We start from the raw sequence: 14,997 nt of genomic DNA, 5'->3' as shown, positions 1-14,997 counted from the left end.
ATTGCGCCTCATCATTATGCTAAATTAATACAAATTTCCTGTGTGTCCAGAATTCAAAGTCAATCAAGTGGCTTAATCTCTGAGGGTATGGGATAAAAATGCTATTATTACAGTTTGGAAGAAGGTGAGGTATTACCTTTAGAAGCATCCAGGCTATGTGCTAGGACAGCAACTCTGAAACACAGGCCCGTTCTGAACCACATCTTAACTGAGTGTGAACTTACAGATTACCTCCTGCCCTACTTTTGATTGCACAGACTAATTCCCCACATTTGTATGATGCATTTTTGGCAACTTCAGTAGTTGGCTCTGTAGAGAAGCAGTATTAGAAAGGTATTTGTGATTTGTTACTGTTCTCTAATGCACTGAATGTTTTGACTTTTTATTTTTAAAAGTTAATCGCAGTGTTTAATTTTGTTTGTTTCATCTTTTTCCCCATATGCTTTGCTTTTCTTAGCTAGAATCCACAAGATGAACCAGTGCCAAAAGTCCAGTGAGTTTTCTGAGGCATATTAGCACATGATATGCAGCTCTTGAGATCCACAACCTGCATTAGTTTTGGAAACTTGTGCATTAGCACGTCCAAATGTACTTTGGAGAATATGTCTAAAATTGATGATACTGTCATGATATTTAGGTACTTTAAAGTTGCCAAAGCTATTTAATCAATTAGATTGACTAAATCATCCTAATTCTTCTTTGAAGGAATAGCTGTTATCTTATTGTGCAGAAGTAATAATGAGTGGCTCCATTGTTGATGTTATGTTTGTGAGGATTTTTTAGTATCTTTTGGTTTTGAGCAATTTTGAAAATTTCTCATACCTCCAATATGAAATGTGGTTTTACTTTGGAAGGCAGGGAGGGAGAAAATAATCATTTGAGGTTCTTTCTAATCCTATTTTCTTTAACTTCACTAAATAAATAACCTGCACCAACAGCCTGAGTCCCAGCCATGACGTAATGCTGATGGGACAAGCTTGCATCATGGCAAGCCTCTGGGTGCACAATGCCTGTGTAGGTGTCCCAGTGTTTCTACTTCAAGACTAGTACCTCGCACAAATACTTACAGAGAAGGGAAAATGGGGCATGTCCAGAAAACTGAAGAATGTCTGGCTTTCCTTTGTATTCCTCTTTGCATGGGATTTCTACTTTTGCCATCCAGAAGCTCAGGCTGATCTGGTGCAGTGCTAACAAAAGGGCAAGTATAATACAACCATCCTGCCATAAGCAGTTAAAGTTGACCTTGAAATGATCTTTGCATTGAAGACTCTGATATGTACCTTGTGAAGGGTTACCTCAACCTCAGGTTCAGGTATCTCTTAGGGATTTGGTCTGCTTGAATTTATTTTGAGTGGATTTCTTTTTTGGTCATTTGAGTGGTAGCAACATCACAAAAAAAAGGAAAACAAAACAAAACACCATAAGAAAGAGCTTTTCCAGTCCAATCCAAGTCTGTTTAGCCTAATTTCCTCTCTCTGACAGTAACCAAGAGCAAAAGCCTAGGGTATAGTACAAAAGTAGGGCAAGCAGAGATATTTGCCCAGAACACTCTCCAGCCTAGCATGGGTTGTGGCTCAGGGATTTCCCGATCCGGAAGTGATCTCTTCATATTTAATTGCTCTCAATAGGTTTTTCCCCTGCGAAATTCTTCATTCCCTTGTATTGATTATACAGCATCGCTCAAACAGCAAGTGGGGCATCACTTACCTCACATGACAATGTAAGATAGCTATTTCTTCTGACCTGGTGGCTATTGAATTAAGCAGGTCTTCTACAACCAGGAAATATGCTGTGATATGTAGTAATTCCAGCATACCTGAAATGTCCTGGTTTTCATCAGTAACTGTCTCTTCTGAAAAGACCGCAAGAATTAACCAAAAAGCAGCTTCCACGACCGCCTTGGGTCAAGTTTAAGGAGGGGAAGAAATATAATCATCAGTTAAGTTTTATTCATTGTCCAGAAGTAGTTTCTGCCATTCAGGATAGTTTGGCATGATTTTTTTCCTGAAGTTAAAGTTGTAGCTGTGTAAACCCCTTGGGCTTTGACTGGTTAGTTGACTAGTTGCCACACCTCTGGAACCCACTATTAGATGTTATTACATGCAGGGTCTATGAGGGGTTGTGTATATTCAACGTGTATAGGAAGACATGTCTTCAGGACCATACTTGTAGAAGCATGCTGTTTGCTGACAGGTTTGAATCTTACCCATGTTAGTCACTGACAGTTTAGTTCTTTGGTACGCTTTGTTTAATCTCTGTCTTTTCCCTCTACAGTTAAATCACTCACAATAGAAACTGAAAGAACTGACATACTGAAGGATCAGAATTGTGTTGGAAGGGAAAAAAACCAACAAAAGCCAAGATTCTAACTATTTATGGATCTTGTTTCCCAACAAAGTGTATCTAAAAGCCATTGTCTCAGAGTTCAGAGACAGCTAAATGATTGATTTCACATAAAATATTTGTTGTTCTAATTACAGTATCATCTGGGTCGTTGGCAACAAACAGATGCAGAAGCAGCCTTTACATACCATCTTGAAAAACTTATGATTTGCTTAGTGTGCTTTATAATCTAAAGCATATGGCTTTGCATAGAACTGCAGTATCCAAAATGAAGCCGTAAGTAATGAATCACTGGGTGGAAGAAAATGCATTGCTTCTGTTACGAGTTCTTTCAGTGTGTGTATTCAAATGTTTCTGTTTAGGGTTATAAACAAAAGGCTATGCTCACAGTTTTAGCAGTGTGTTACAGATTCTGGGATGCACATGACATCAAAGAGGCTACACTAATTTCCCTAGCAGTCTATGGCTCTTGGCACTATGAGCACACTCCATCTGAATAAACAGAATTCTAGTTCACCACAGTTGTGTGGGGGATCTGAGGTGATCATGAAGCTTGGTTTTGTTTTATTTTAAATCTTTCTATTATAGGACCTTTTACCCCTCCAGATTCTGTGTTTTCAGTGAGTCTGGTAACTACATTTGGAGCTATAGACTTAGACTACAAAGCACTTGACACTGAAAATAATTAAATCTACCTTATTATTCTTACCTACTGAATTCAAGTAAGAGCTTTGAGTACACTGGAGTTGCAGGATTTGCTGAGGATTAATCACTCTTTCTAAGCATCAATATATATTTTTTAAAGTAGTTAACGTCCTTTCCCTTAGCAACACCTATGTGAAGCTCCAGTAAGATATTTTGTGAGAGTTAGCAAGGGCTGAGGCCTTGTAACTCCTCAAAGGACATCTGATTTCTTGTTCTTTCCATGCTTGCTTGTCACTAGCAGCATGAAGAGCACCAGCCCCTATAAGTATTCCTGGACACTCTTCTGTAGAGGAAGGGGCTGAGGGAATTTGGTGGCAAGAATGTTCCCGTCATACTATATCTCATATATATCAAGAGAATGGATGGCCTTATTGAACATCTGCAGAGCTCTGAAGCTACTGCTAGGTAAGCATGAAGTATCCTGGAGAGAATTACAATTGTTAATAGTATTAAATACACCAATATGCCTCCAGGCTCCTGATGTTACTAGATTAATCAAATCCTCTGATGCCAGAAGTTAGGTTCCACTGCTTCGCCATTAATGATTGTTTATTCCCTTTTCTTCTCTTCCTTAGTTTCTCAGTATCTTACTTGATTGTTTCATTTTTTGTCTTTTTCCTGTCCATTTCTCTTTCCTGTAGTTTTCTCTTTCCCCTCTCATTAACCTCAGAAGGGAAAAGAAGATATTAGAGACATACCTCATTACTGAAGTCACCAAGTAGTCTTGCTCTTTATTCTCCCCTACCCTATGTTGTTGTCTCTTGGTGTGATTTTTGCCTGTACTGAGATTAAAATATTTCAGAGTCAGTGTGTTTATTTTCTGTCAGCCTCCAGCATTTTTGCAGAACTACCATAATACGATTAAATTTATAGTATATAGCATAGACATGGTAACTTCATTATTCCCAAGTGAAGCTACAGATTATTCTACAGTACTTGTTCTGTGAAGCCTGTTAGACCTGTTACCCTGTCCTTGTTTCTGATGCATTTATAGTTGGTAGCATTTAACAGGCAGTGTACAAATACCCTGTGATGCAGGCCTGGTATGTCTTAATGTGTACTCATACTAAAGTCACACTGACTGCAGTTTAGTACAGGGATGTGTAAGATAGTTCTGTGTTAACTGGCTTGAGTATGGCAGGCAGGCAGGTGCAGCAGGAGGGGCTAACTGCCTGAGTATTCACTCTGCTTCTCAGGCAAGTTTTTCATTTTACTCCCATTTTGCACTTACAGTGTGATGCAAATTTGTGCAAATGGTGGAGAATCATGAGAATGAGAAAGGGAGGAAAATATGTTTGTATGAACACTCATGGCCAAACAGCATTATGTACCCTTTGTAAATCTCTCTTTTTAAAAATAAAGCTGAAATAATTAAAATCATAAAGCCTAGTTCATTTACAGCATTTTTTACTGGATAAGTGACGTTCAGTCACTCCCATTTAACACTGATATGAGTGGGACCAGAATCACTAGCCCCTTGAGTCCTCTGCTTGAACAGACTTGTATGGCACAGAAGAAAATGTAGCTGTTCCTTGAAATCAACATGGTGCACATAATTATCCACTTAGCATCCAGTCCAGGAGGAGGATGTATATTATCATTGTCTGTGAGGTCATTTCTGCATTTGCCTAAGACTTCAAGAGAAGAAGTGAAGTTAACTTGCTGCCTTGAAAAATTATTCAAAACTGGAAAAGCTTGAAAACATCAACATACATATAAATTATCAAAGGAGAACAAAGACAAATTTTTCCACAAAAGTCTTCTCCCCAGGCTATAACAATGCTTTACATAGGCATGATCAATATATCCAGGCTTGAGAACCAAAGTCTTTTGGAATAAATTAGACTGGCAGGAAAAGAAACAAACAAAGAACAAATTAACATGATTTTAAACATTGCTTAAATTTTCATGAATGTAGACCTTGAGATGTTATGATGAGATCCCATGAGTCTGTGCTAATATTTGCTTATAATTAAGGGTTGCACTTTCATGTTTCATCTGATATTATAGATTGGAAATCAGCCACATGCTTACTATTTTTCTTGGTCATACTGATTTATCTACTTTATTTGCTTACTCTGTTAATCATATATATGATCCCCTAAATGGCCCCATTACCCTTCCTTTGTCAGGCTGCCCCTTCTCGTATTCTAAATCTCCCCTTCTGAGTAATTAGAGAAGGACTACCCTTCCTGTGATACTAGGTTTGTGTTCACCTATAACAGAAAAAGAGACGAGACTAACCCCTTCCAAACCTGCTTTGGGTAAATGGCTTCAGAAGGGAAATGAGAGTACTCAGCTCCACCCTTCACTATGTGCTGTAGTGGATGGAGTCCCTTCAGCAAGGGAATCAGAGACACAGCCTGCTTTGTGGCACTGACACATTGGCAAAGATCCCTTCTGTACATTCGTTGCTAAAAGTAAAATGTCATCCAGAGTTTAGAGCCCCCTCTGTGCTGCACCAACCTTAAAACAATCTGACTCGCATCAGTGGATTTTACAAGTTCCAAATGCAGTTGTAGCTGCCTCATCACCATTTTCTCTGCAGAATTCTCCATATAGGAAAAATTAGCAATGTTTGGCAAGGTTATTAGCATCAAGGGGTTTTTGAAGCAAGGGTTTAATCATGAACAGTTTATGAAGACCCTAGCTTCATTTCAGAGAGCAAAATCTGATGTTCTCGGTTCCTCTGAAGAGTGTGCCCAGTGCCTGGTCCCCGAATTTTCAATACCAAGATAAGCAGGACAAACAGGACATCTAAGATGAGATCTTCACTGAATATCAAGTGAAGTCATCTGCCTCATGGGAAGTCATTAGAAGAATACATTTTTGCAGGTCCTGTTTTGAAAGTATTGGTCAGGGCCCAAACCCTAGATGTAAAAGTCCTTGTGTCAGTGCTAAAGAGCATTTTGAAGTCTTTCGTTAAATCTTACTGTTTGGCAGTTTGTGCATTTCTGAAAGAGTCCTTTGCAGCTTACAGAAAGGATGGCTTTTTAAACAGGAAAATAATCTAAATAAGATATGGCATAAGAAATGTGCTAATCATCTCCAAGCCAAGAGATGTCCTAAAAAGTGTCAGTATGATGGATGTGATGGCTAATTGAAAAAAACTATTTCCATTTCAGCCATAAGAAAGCAAAGAAGAAGAATCACATGGAAATTCTGAGGTGAAAGTATATCCCGGAAGTCAAAAGAACAACACAAAACCTTCTGCAGATTGAGACTCGTGATAAAAATCACATTAGAGAAATTAATTCATATTAAGCTAGAAGTGATCTATGTAATATCTTGCATAGTTTTTAACTTTAGCTTGAGTCAAAACATACCTTTTCTAAAAGCTTCCAATCTCAACCTGAGCTTCCATCATACTGCTAAATATTTTTTTTCTCCTGACTGATTGCTTTCACTATGTGCTGTATTTCTGGTCTGAAATTTTCTTCCACTTCTGACCATTAGACAGTTCAGACTTTTGTTTCCGAAGGTGAAAAACCCTCCACCTTCTATACAGGGGTTTAGACTTCCTTCAAATCACCTCTTAACCTTCTTTTGAAAAAAAATGAAATAGAAGTGTCTTCTTAAATTTCTCACCATATGGCAGGTTTTCCAGATTTCAGATTGTTCTTGTTCTCAAAACATTCTGCAGTTTACAGCACCCACTTTAAAATAATTCTGCACTCAACAATAAAACTGTTTTCCTATTTCTGTTGAGTAGTCCTCTGCTTTGCACCCAGTCTACTTCATATTCAGCTGAATATCCGTAATGATTCCCAAGTCTCTCCTGGAGACACTGCTTTCCAACTATGCAATTCCTAGTTCTTAAAAATGTAACTCGAATGTTTGACTTCGCATTTAGTTGAAAACACACATCTTTTTAATCTGTGTGAGTGCTGCAAGGTCCTGGTCTATTGGCTTGGGCTCTTATGTATCAGAGAAATAAAAAGGGTAACCAATAGTGGTAACAGAGGAGTAAACAGAAATGCCATCGGTTTGTTTGCTTATAAATACTTTATACTCCAACAGATTTACCCGTTTGCCAGTTTCTAATTCCCTTCACTGTAAGCAACATCAATTTTGTGGTAGCTTTAGGGAAGCATCCACATGAGCCTGCTCACCCATGTGTATCAGCCTCTCTGGGTTCGGGCAAGGAAAGGAGGGTGCCCAGAACCTCAGCTACCCTGCCTTGCTAGATTAGCTGACATAGTGCACTTGGCAGAAGGCATTTTGCCTACTCTGTGTTATTTCTGCACTGCAGTAAGGAATTTACCAATGAGGAAATTATAACCTAAGGAATTTCTGCACTTAGAGTTACAAAGGAAAGGTTTTCTTCCAGACAAAAGGGGGGCAGATATCTTAAACAATGGTGCTAAAGGACAACCTGAAGGAAGTGCATGTGCTCACTTTCTCATCTGGTCTCTAAATTTGTAGCAAACTCGGGAGCCTGGACATGCCAGAGGCACTTGGCACAATTTGGGTGCAGTGTAAACAATACCCTGTTAATGGTATCAATTACAGGGTATCAATACCCTGGGTATCAATACCCTGATGCTGGTGCTGCTGCTATTGCTATTAAAATGACAAGTGACTTTTTTCTTATTGGTCCCTTTAAGTTTGTCATCAAAGCAAAATATTTTAGCACAGCATTTAAAATGTGTATTCAACTGCTGAGTGTTGAGCACATGTTAATACCGTTTTCTCCAGATATGGTAGTTTATGATAAATGTTACCAGATTTTGTACTGTTCGTGTAGTATGCTACTAAACACTAAGACAAATGGGCCCACTGAAAGGGTATTTCCTTTGGAGGACACAAGCTGCAGACCACCCATAGAATACACAGAAATAATTAAGTGTCAGGATAAAAAGCTAGAGCAAAATATTGGTGTCTCAGAATCCTAATGAATAAAAGACATTTTTAAAACAAAGACTATACATATAGGTGTTTTGAAAAAATAACATGAAGGCCATAACAGCATTTGGGGGAAAGGAAAAAAGAATACCCCATCATATTATCGTGCTGTTTGAAAATTTCTAAATATTTGTGTGATGTGTTTTTAATTCTGGCAAGCTGCAGAGAGGTGTGTGAAATTATGCAGAACTGTGAGCACCTCAGTCTTTATTCATACCAGCCCCTTGCTAGAATAAAAAATTATTTGTGGAGAGGTATTCGAGAACTACATTGCTGTAAAAAGGAACTCATATGGCCTTGTGACTGAAAATATTGCTTGCAAAAATTGCAGACCCTGCTGTCCTGAGACAGAAAGCTCTAAGATCAATTTGAGTAACTTTCAGAGCAAACAGAGAGAGAGTAGAATGTAGTTATGGCAGGTCTTCCGCAAAACTGGCCAGAGACTTCAGACAGAACAAAATTGCACCTATGTCCTATCTAAATATTAGAGAGAAAGCTTTCCAAAGACACAGATATTACTTGGGCACCCAATTTCCCCAGAAGGATGTTCTGGAACAAGTTTTGCCTTGTCTGGTTATATACAATACGGGTAAGTAGCAAAGGTTCAGGCTCAGCCGTCACAATCTCTTTAGCAAAAATATAAAAGTTTACTGAACTTGAAAGTATAAAGCATTGAAGCTTTGGGTATTAAATTAGCAAGCAGCATGATTTATTTAAAAGTTATTATTTAAAAGTTATTTTGTATTATGCAAGAAATGTAACCTTTCTCTATAAAATTGGTTTCGAATTTTAGACCCAGCTTTGCAGTCAGTTCCTGGTGGCCCTTTAACCCACCATCCCCTCAAGGTGTTGTGAGGGAACATGACAGTTGGCACGAAACAAGTGCTCCCCTCACACACAGACATTACAGTCCCACACTGAGAGGAAACTAATATCTTTCAGATTTTACTGTTGAGAGGGAGAAAGACAGTGAAAGACAGAAAATCTCCCAGAAAGTCAGTCATTTGGCTGAAAAGGCTGAAGTTCAACCACATCTTCTACCTCACTTAGTAATTGCAGAAAAGTACAATAGTTGCAAACTGTAAACCTGGGTGTGTGATAAACTTCCTTTGTAATATTATCTGCTCCTTAAGGCCAGATCTTACAAATAGATTTGTGAGATTAGAGCCCTGCATCCACACAAGCCATATTGACTTCAGTTTTGAAGTGTTTAAAGTAACTCATGTGCTACTTGATCTTTGCACTGGTCTTTTGTATCAGAGCAAGTTTCCCGTGTAGTATGGAATGCAAATGTGATCAGATGTATATTTTTCCTTCAGTGCCACCAAAAACTCTTTTTATTCATACTGTCACTAAAATAATTTTTAACAGGGAGATATCAGAAAAGTCAAAGGCATTTGGAGAATTATTTGAAAAGTAAATGACCTTTCCTTACCCTCCACAGTGTCTTTTAGTAACCTAGTGATTCTGATTTATCCTGAAAATAGTTGTTCTGGTAATCTAGACAGTGTGCCACAGAAAACACCTGGTAAAATAGAGTACAGCACACCATAATGTCTTTTTTCCTTCATTTAAAAAAAAAAAAGGAATAAAAAGGCTGTTAGTTCTTTTCAGAATCCACCCCTTCTGAAATATTTCCTTCATCTTTAAACTCTGCTTTCCAGATGACTTTCAGCAACTGTTACTTTACAGCACATCACAAATTATATTAAGAAAGCATAATTCCAATCTGGTCCGATTACTCTGATTAAACAGAGAGCTATGTCAAGAAAGAAGCTTTTTTTATATAATAAAAATGATGATAATAGACTAAGTCTCATCAGTCAAAAGGTTTTATTACTGTCTACTGTAGAAAAACGGTTTTGCTGCTGCTGAATGATATATCCCTAGCTAGTCACAATATACCTCATTTCCTGCTTAGATAACAGAAGATACTAAGATAAAGTGTGAAAGGAATAAGGAGCTGTGTGATATAGATATATGGAAGAATAAAAAATGTTATAAAAGTAAAAATGAAGTTCTGCTTAAAAACTCGTGTCTGAACAAAGTTTCAAAAGAGAAAACAAAGATCCCCAAGTTTCTGTGTGCTTACTTTGGATAGGACAGACTTGCTAATAAATCCAGGACCAAACAGGACAGAAGAAAAGACTGTTTACACACTAAAATACGCTAAGACATTCACAGCACCTGGCACAGCTTAAAACTAAATTGTGCTATCTTACTGTAGGTTCAGAAAACTGTCTTGAACAGAAGCTGAGAACACCTCGTCGACGATGTCAGCAGCCCAAAATGCTGAATAGCCCTGAGGACAACATGTACTATAACCAGTTAAATGTGAGTTCAAAGTGGCAATAAAGCTGTTTTACTGGCTTTGTTTCCAGTTAATAATTCTGTTATTAATACCTGTTTCAGCCCCTCCAGCCCCACCCCCACGTTCTTCTGCTCTCGTCTTGAACATGTGCTTATGCTCTTTATCTGTTGCTTTCATGTCAGGATGTCTGCCTTCACGGTGAATAATTGATGTGGTTTATCAAAGACGAGCAAGATGCATGCTTCATCAGGCTCACTTGAGCCCTTTGATCAAAAAAATTATGCTGTGACTTCTGATATTATCAGCATCTGCTTGCATTCAACACAAAATCACTTTGAATTAAAAATTAACGACTTGCTGCTTTGCTTTGACTGTGTGTTCTTGGCCCTCTCCACAGGGAACTCTAGAATATCAAGGGAGCAAGAGGAAGCCAAGAAAACTTGGGTAAATATCTATCTTCTTAGTTCTAAGCAACTGTAAACAGAAGAAGTCCTTTGTGATATTACAGAATATGCAAAACTTTCTAGAGAGGTTTCTAAAAATAAACAATTAACATATTTCTGTGCATTGACATTGGACATTTTCTGCAGAAGCAAATGTAAAACTTGCATGTACTGCTGTCTGCAGACACTAGAACTGATTCTTACAAAATATGCTTCCCAGCTCTCTCTCAGTACTACTACTACAAAAAATAGCTTTCTTCATGTTTTTAAGTGCATTTAGCCCTAGTGAAAGGTGCCAGATGAAGGGTGCTGAAATTGAAGTTCTCTGACCTAGAACACAGACAGAAGCCCTGCCAGCTTTGCAGCAGCACACTTGCACAGGTTTCAGCGCTCCTGGGGGGACCACATTTTAAGAACTGACAGAGAGGCAACACAACCCAAAAGGGAGTTGCTCCTTCTCCATTGAACTGAGTCAGTTCTCATTGTCACATGAGCAGTTATCACCTGGTGATAGGTAGAAATCACTGAAAACAATTTACAAAAACCAGGCTGGCTACTATAAAATTGCCAAAATATTTCATTGACTGATCACATGGACCGGAGAAAACTGATGGATGCTTGGTCTTGCAAATGCACCTACTCCAAAAATATACAAGGACTTTCTGTATTATTTCCTCTGTTTTTAATTAATCTCTGAATATAACTGTATGAATAGGAGGTCTTTAAGTCAAGGTTAAAGCCCAAAATTTTGCACGACTGCCAAGATTTGGTTTATTTTATCTCCTTCCCCTAGTTTAAAAAAGTCCATATTCCTGTTCAGGTGATAAAAACACTAACATGGGACTGCAGTGCTCATCATACGTCACAGGAAAATGAAAGCCCCTTGATGTCAACAGGGCTTTCCCCAAAAATTGGTGATGTGGTCTTTGGCTCATATTCATAGCAAACCATCAGCTGAAGTAAGTTATCAAAATCATACCCTACTTGTTGAACATATACAGCCAAAAAAGCCACATTGCTCAAATGAAATGCTCATTTCATGCCAGTAGTTGGTCCATCATTCTGTCCACCCAAACTGAAAGACTATATTGCATTTCACTGATCCTCAGAACCATTCAGAGTATAATCATAGAAAAGTAATAGCAAAGTGGAAGTATGTATAAAAGTTATATCTTTCTCGTCAAATCATCCCATCTTTTTTTTTCCTTTCTTGTATTAGCACCTTTCATTTTCACATCCACAAAGAAGTTTCAATTTCTGAAGATACTGACAGCATTAATTTTTTAAATTTATAAATGTTGTTTGTTTTCTTTCAAGCCAAATCAAAGTGCTGGACGGAGAGGATGAGTATTACAAGTCATTGTCAGCTGTTGAATCTATCCCTGAAGGTGACAGCTTTCTCAGTTCCCCATCTCCTCCTTCTTCAAGAGGAGTGTCTTTTGCTCAAAGCTGAACCTCACTTACTCTATTGACTAATACTGGTAAGAGTATTTTCATGCTGGTAATCTCTGCCAATTAACTTTATGCGTGTGTGTTTATGTAAGATATTAAAAAATACAGTTTCAGCTAGTAACTTTCTTTCACTAATTTAGACCTGGTTTTGCAGCTGTAAATTGTTAGCTGTATTTCTATAAGCAATTCCAGTAAAGGGGAGCAGCACTACCTGTATGTGTTGATGTTGGTAACAGACATGTTTCTTTAGCAGCAAGGTTAGTTTATACAGTTCCAACCCCTTCTTCCCTGCTCCCCCCTGGCTGCTGTTTCCACCCTATGCCATCTCTTCTGTTGTGCTGGCACAACTGCTGGTAGAGCTGTGTGAAAAATAAGATCAAGGAACTGAACTGGATTAAAAAAAAATCTGTACTAAAAATTTTCATTTGGAGTCGCAGTGAAAACGTTTTGTATTTCATTAGACTGGTATTAAACATTATCCTTTATAATTTTCTGTGCTGTGTATAGCTTTTAACACTACAAAAATGTACAGAGTACATTTCAAAATCATCTAAAATAATAATTGTGTCTCCATTTACCTTGTAAATATTTTTCTTATAAAGTATTAGTTTACCATAAGTTTAACTTGAAGAATTATTTCAACTATAAGAAGCAAAACACTTCTAAAGCTAACATTTCACACACTGCTTCATATAGTCCTTGTGACTGAAACCATCATTATGACTAGTTATGCTTGTTATCCATGCAAGTATTTAATTTCTTTCTTACCCTGTATCTCTGGGCTCCAGCGATTCCTGCATTTCTACAGCCCTCTTGTATGTAGCAGGGAAAAAAATGTCACCTGCAAATTTTTCTACTTGCTTTTCACTTTCTTCCCAAATCCTTGATGAAACAATATGTAACTTTCTATGGAACTCTGAGATGCTTTGCTGGTAACTGTTTCTGTGACAGAAGCTGACTATTTCATCTTATCTTTACTTTCTGTTTCTGAGCCACAGTTTTGATCTGTGACAATTCTTTGCTTCTTTTCCATACAAGCTCTTGTCAAAAACTTTTGGAAATAAAACGTTCACGTGTACCGCCTTACAAACTTGCTCAAAATTATTCTTTTTTTTTTTTTTTTTTTTTTTTCCCAGAAACTATGCTGATTAAATCTGACGGTGTATTATATAGACCTAATTATGATCCTTGTTTTTATCTCCCCTCCAATGGGTTCACCCTGATCTGTGCTAACAAACCTTCTTCCTTGTGGAGGTGCAGTTCACACCTGTTCCTTAAGCTACAGAATTTCTTACTGTTAGGGTTCACTGGCACCATCTTTTTGAGCACATGACAAGGAAAGATGGCATGGGAAATGAGACCCAAGTGCAGTCAGGGCACCCCTAAGCCAGAATAGGGTTTGAAAGGAGAAAAGGTAATGAAATAGGTAGTTCAGCAAAAGCTTTGTCTCTCCTAATAAACACAGAAATTAAGTCAGGCAGGGCAGATGAGGATGAGAGAAGGATTCAGCTGTTCCAGGAAGAACAATCCTTCACTCATTCTTCACCCAAAATGAGACAGAAGGTTGAAACTAAAAGTTAAAATCCTGCCAGAGACTGAAGTCCTTCAGTTCACTCCTCATTCTCCTCTGCTGGACATCTGGGTAGATGTACTTTAAAGGCACTTCAGAGCGTTTAAAATTTAGGGACTCCTTAAACAACAAAGAATTGGTGAGTAGCTGCAGATGAATTAATGGTATTCAAAAATGCAGTACAAATATGAATGGCAACTAATATGAACGCATGTGTGCAGATTGGTTTCTTTACATGTTGTCAAAATATAACAAGAATGAGTATTTGTTATGATACCTCATCAAAAATAACGTATAACTTTTCCTATGCAATGTATAAATTCTCCATTAATTTGTAACGTATCTGGATGGAAAATAACATTATTTTAGACGAGTCAAATGATTTACTATATTCTTATATTGGCATAGATCACACAGAGTTCTAGAAATATCAATGCTTTGTGGTTCCATCCTTCCCTTTTGAAAACTATTTGGGAAAATAAAGTTTTATCGTTACTGCAATTCACATCATTATTATGCGTAGTTAGAGTTTATCAACTATTTTAGTTAAATGGTAGTGAGGTTTCCAGTTAGGTATTACGTCACCTGTCTAAAAACCAACAGTTTACCTTACACTGAGTAATACGTTACTCTGAGTAGTTGTATTAATTTCATAAAGAAGTAAGGGAAAGTGAAAAATAATATATAATTTAGTGAAGCAGTTAAGCCAAAGCCTAAGTCCCACTGAAATTAATGAAATTTTAGCACATGATTAAGTGCTTTGCTGAATGGGGACCTGAGTTAACAAAAGCAGCTTCAGAACATTAAATAGTAAAGCACTAGCAAAATGCAAACGCTCCCTAAGTACATTCCTTAGGTTTCTTCTTTTTTCTTCTTCCCAATTGTTAAGCTTGTATCAATCTCAGCCATCAGAAATGGACTTCAAAGGGATTTTAAGCAGTCTTTAATTGCATGGAAAGGGTAAAATACAATATTTTCCTTGTTATATGCAATACCACTATCTACATCTGCTATAATTTTTCAAATTAGTTTAATGTCACTAATATTTTTATACTGAAGTTACTGTCTAAAAGCTCCTGTTGAGTAGTGTGTTTTCATTCTTGCTACTTGTCAGCTAAAAACTGTGCACAGAGCCGGTCTGTGCATTTTATTATTTCATAACTTATCCTGTTTTCCTCATTTGTTTTTGATCAATTCACTTTACCCTCACCAGATAACCCCTGTGAGGTGGCCTTCTGTCATCCTCATTTTAGAGCACATATATGCCT

General features: G+C 37.6%; 1 protein-coding gene across 1 annotated transcript in view; it reads left to right on the top strand.

The window, feature by feature from the left end:
• Nucleotides 1–12,160, top strand: part of MYO3B (myosin IIIB) — a 183,991-nt gene extending 171,831 nt beyond the window's left edge. Inside the window, exons 33-35 of the mRNA XM_075511231.1 lie at nucleotides 10,181–10,287; nucleotides 10,662–10,708; nucleotides 12,025–12,160. Coding sequence (XP_075367346.1) covers nucleotides 10,181–10,287; nucleotides 10,662–10,708; nucleotides 12,025–12,160 — 290 coding nt within the window. The remainder of the gene's footprint in view (nucleotides 1–10,180; nucleotides 10,288–10,661; nucleotides 10,709–12,024) is intronic.
• Nucleotides 12,161–14,997: the final 2,837 nt, after the last annotated feature.

This window comes from Mycteria americana, chromosome 9, assembly GCF_035582795.1.
Source record: "Mycteria americana isolate JAX WOST 10 ecotype Jacksonville Zoo and Gardens chromosome 9, USCA_MyAme_1.0, whole genome shotgun sequence".
Classification (NCBI taxonomy): Eukaryota; Metazoa; Chordata; class Aves; order Ciconiiformes; family Ciconiidae; genus Mycteria; species Mycteria americana.
Note: the sequence above shows the minus strand (reverse complement) of the source record. Positions and strands in the feature narration are given on the sequence as shown.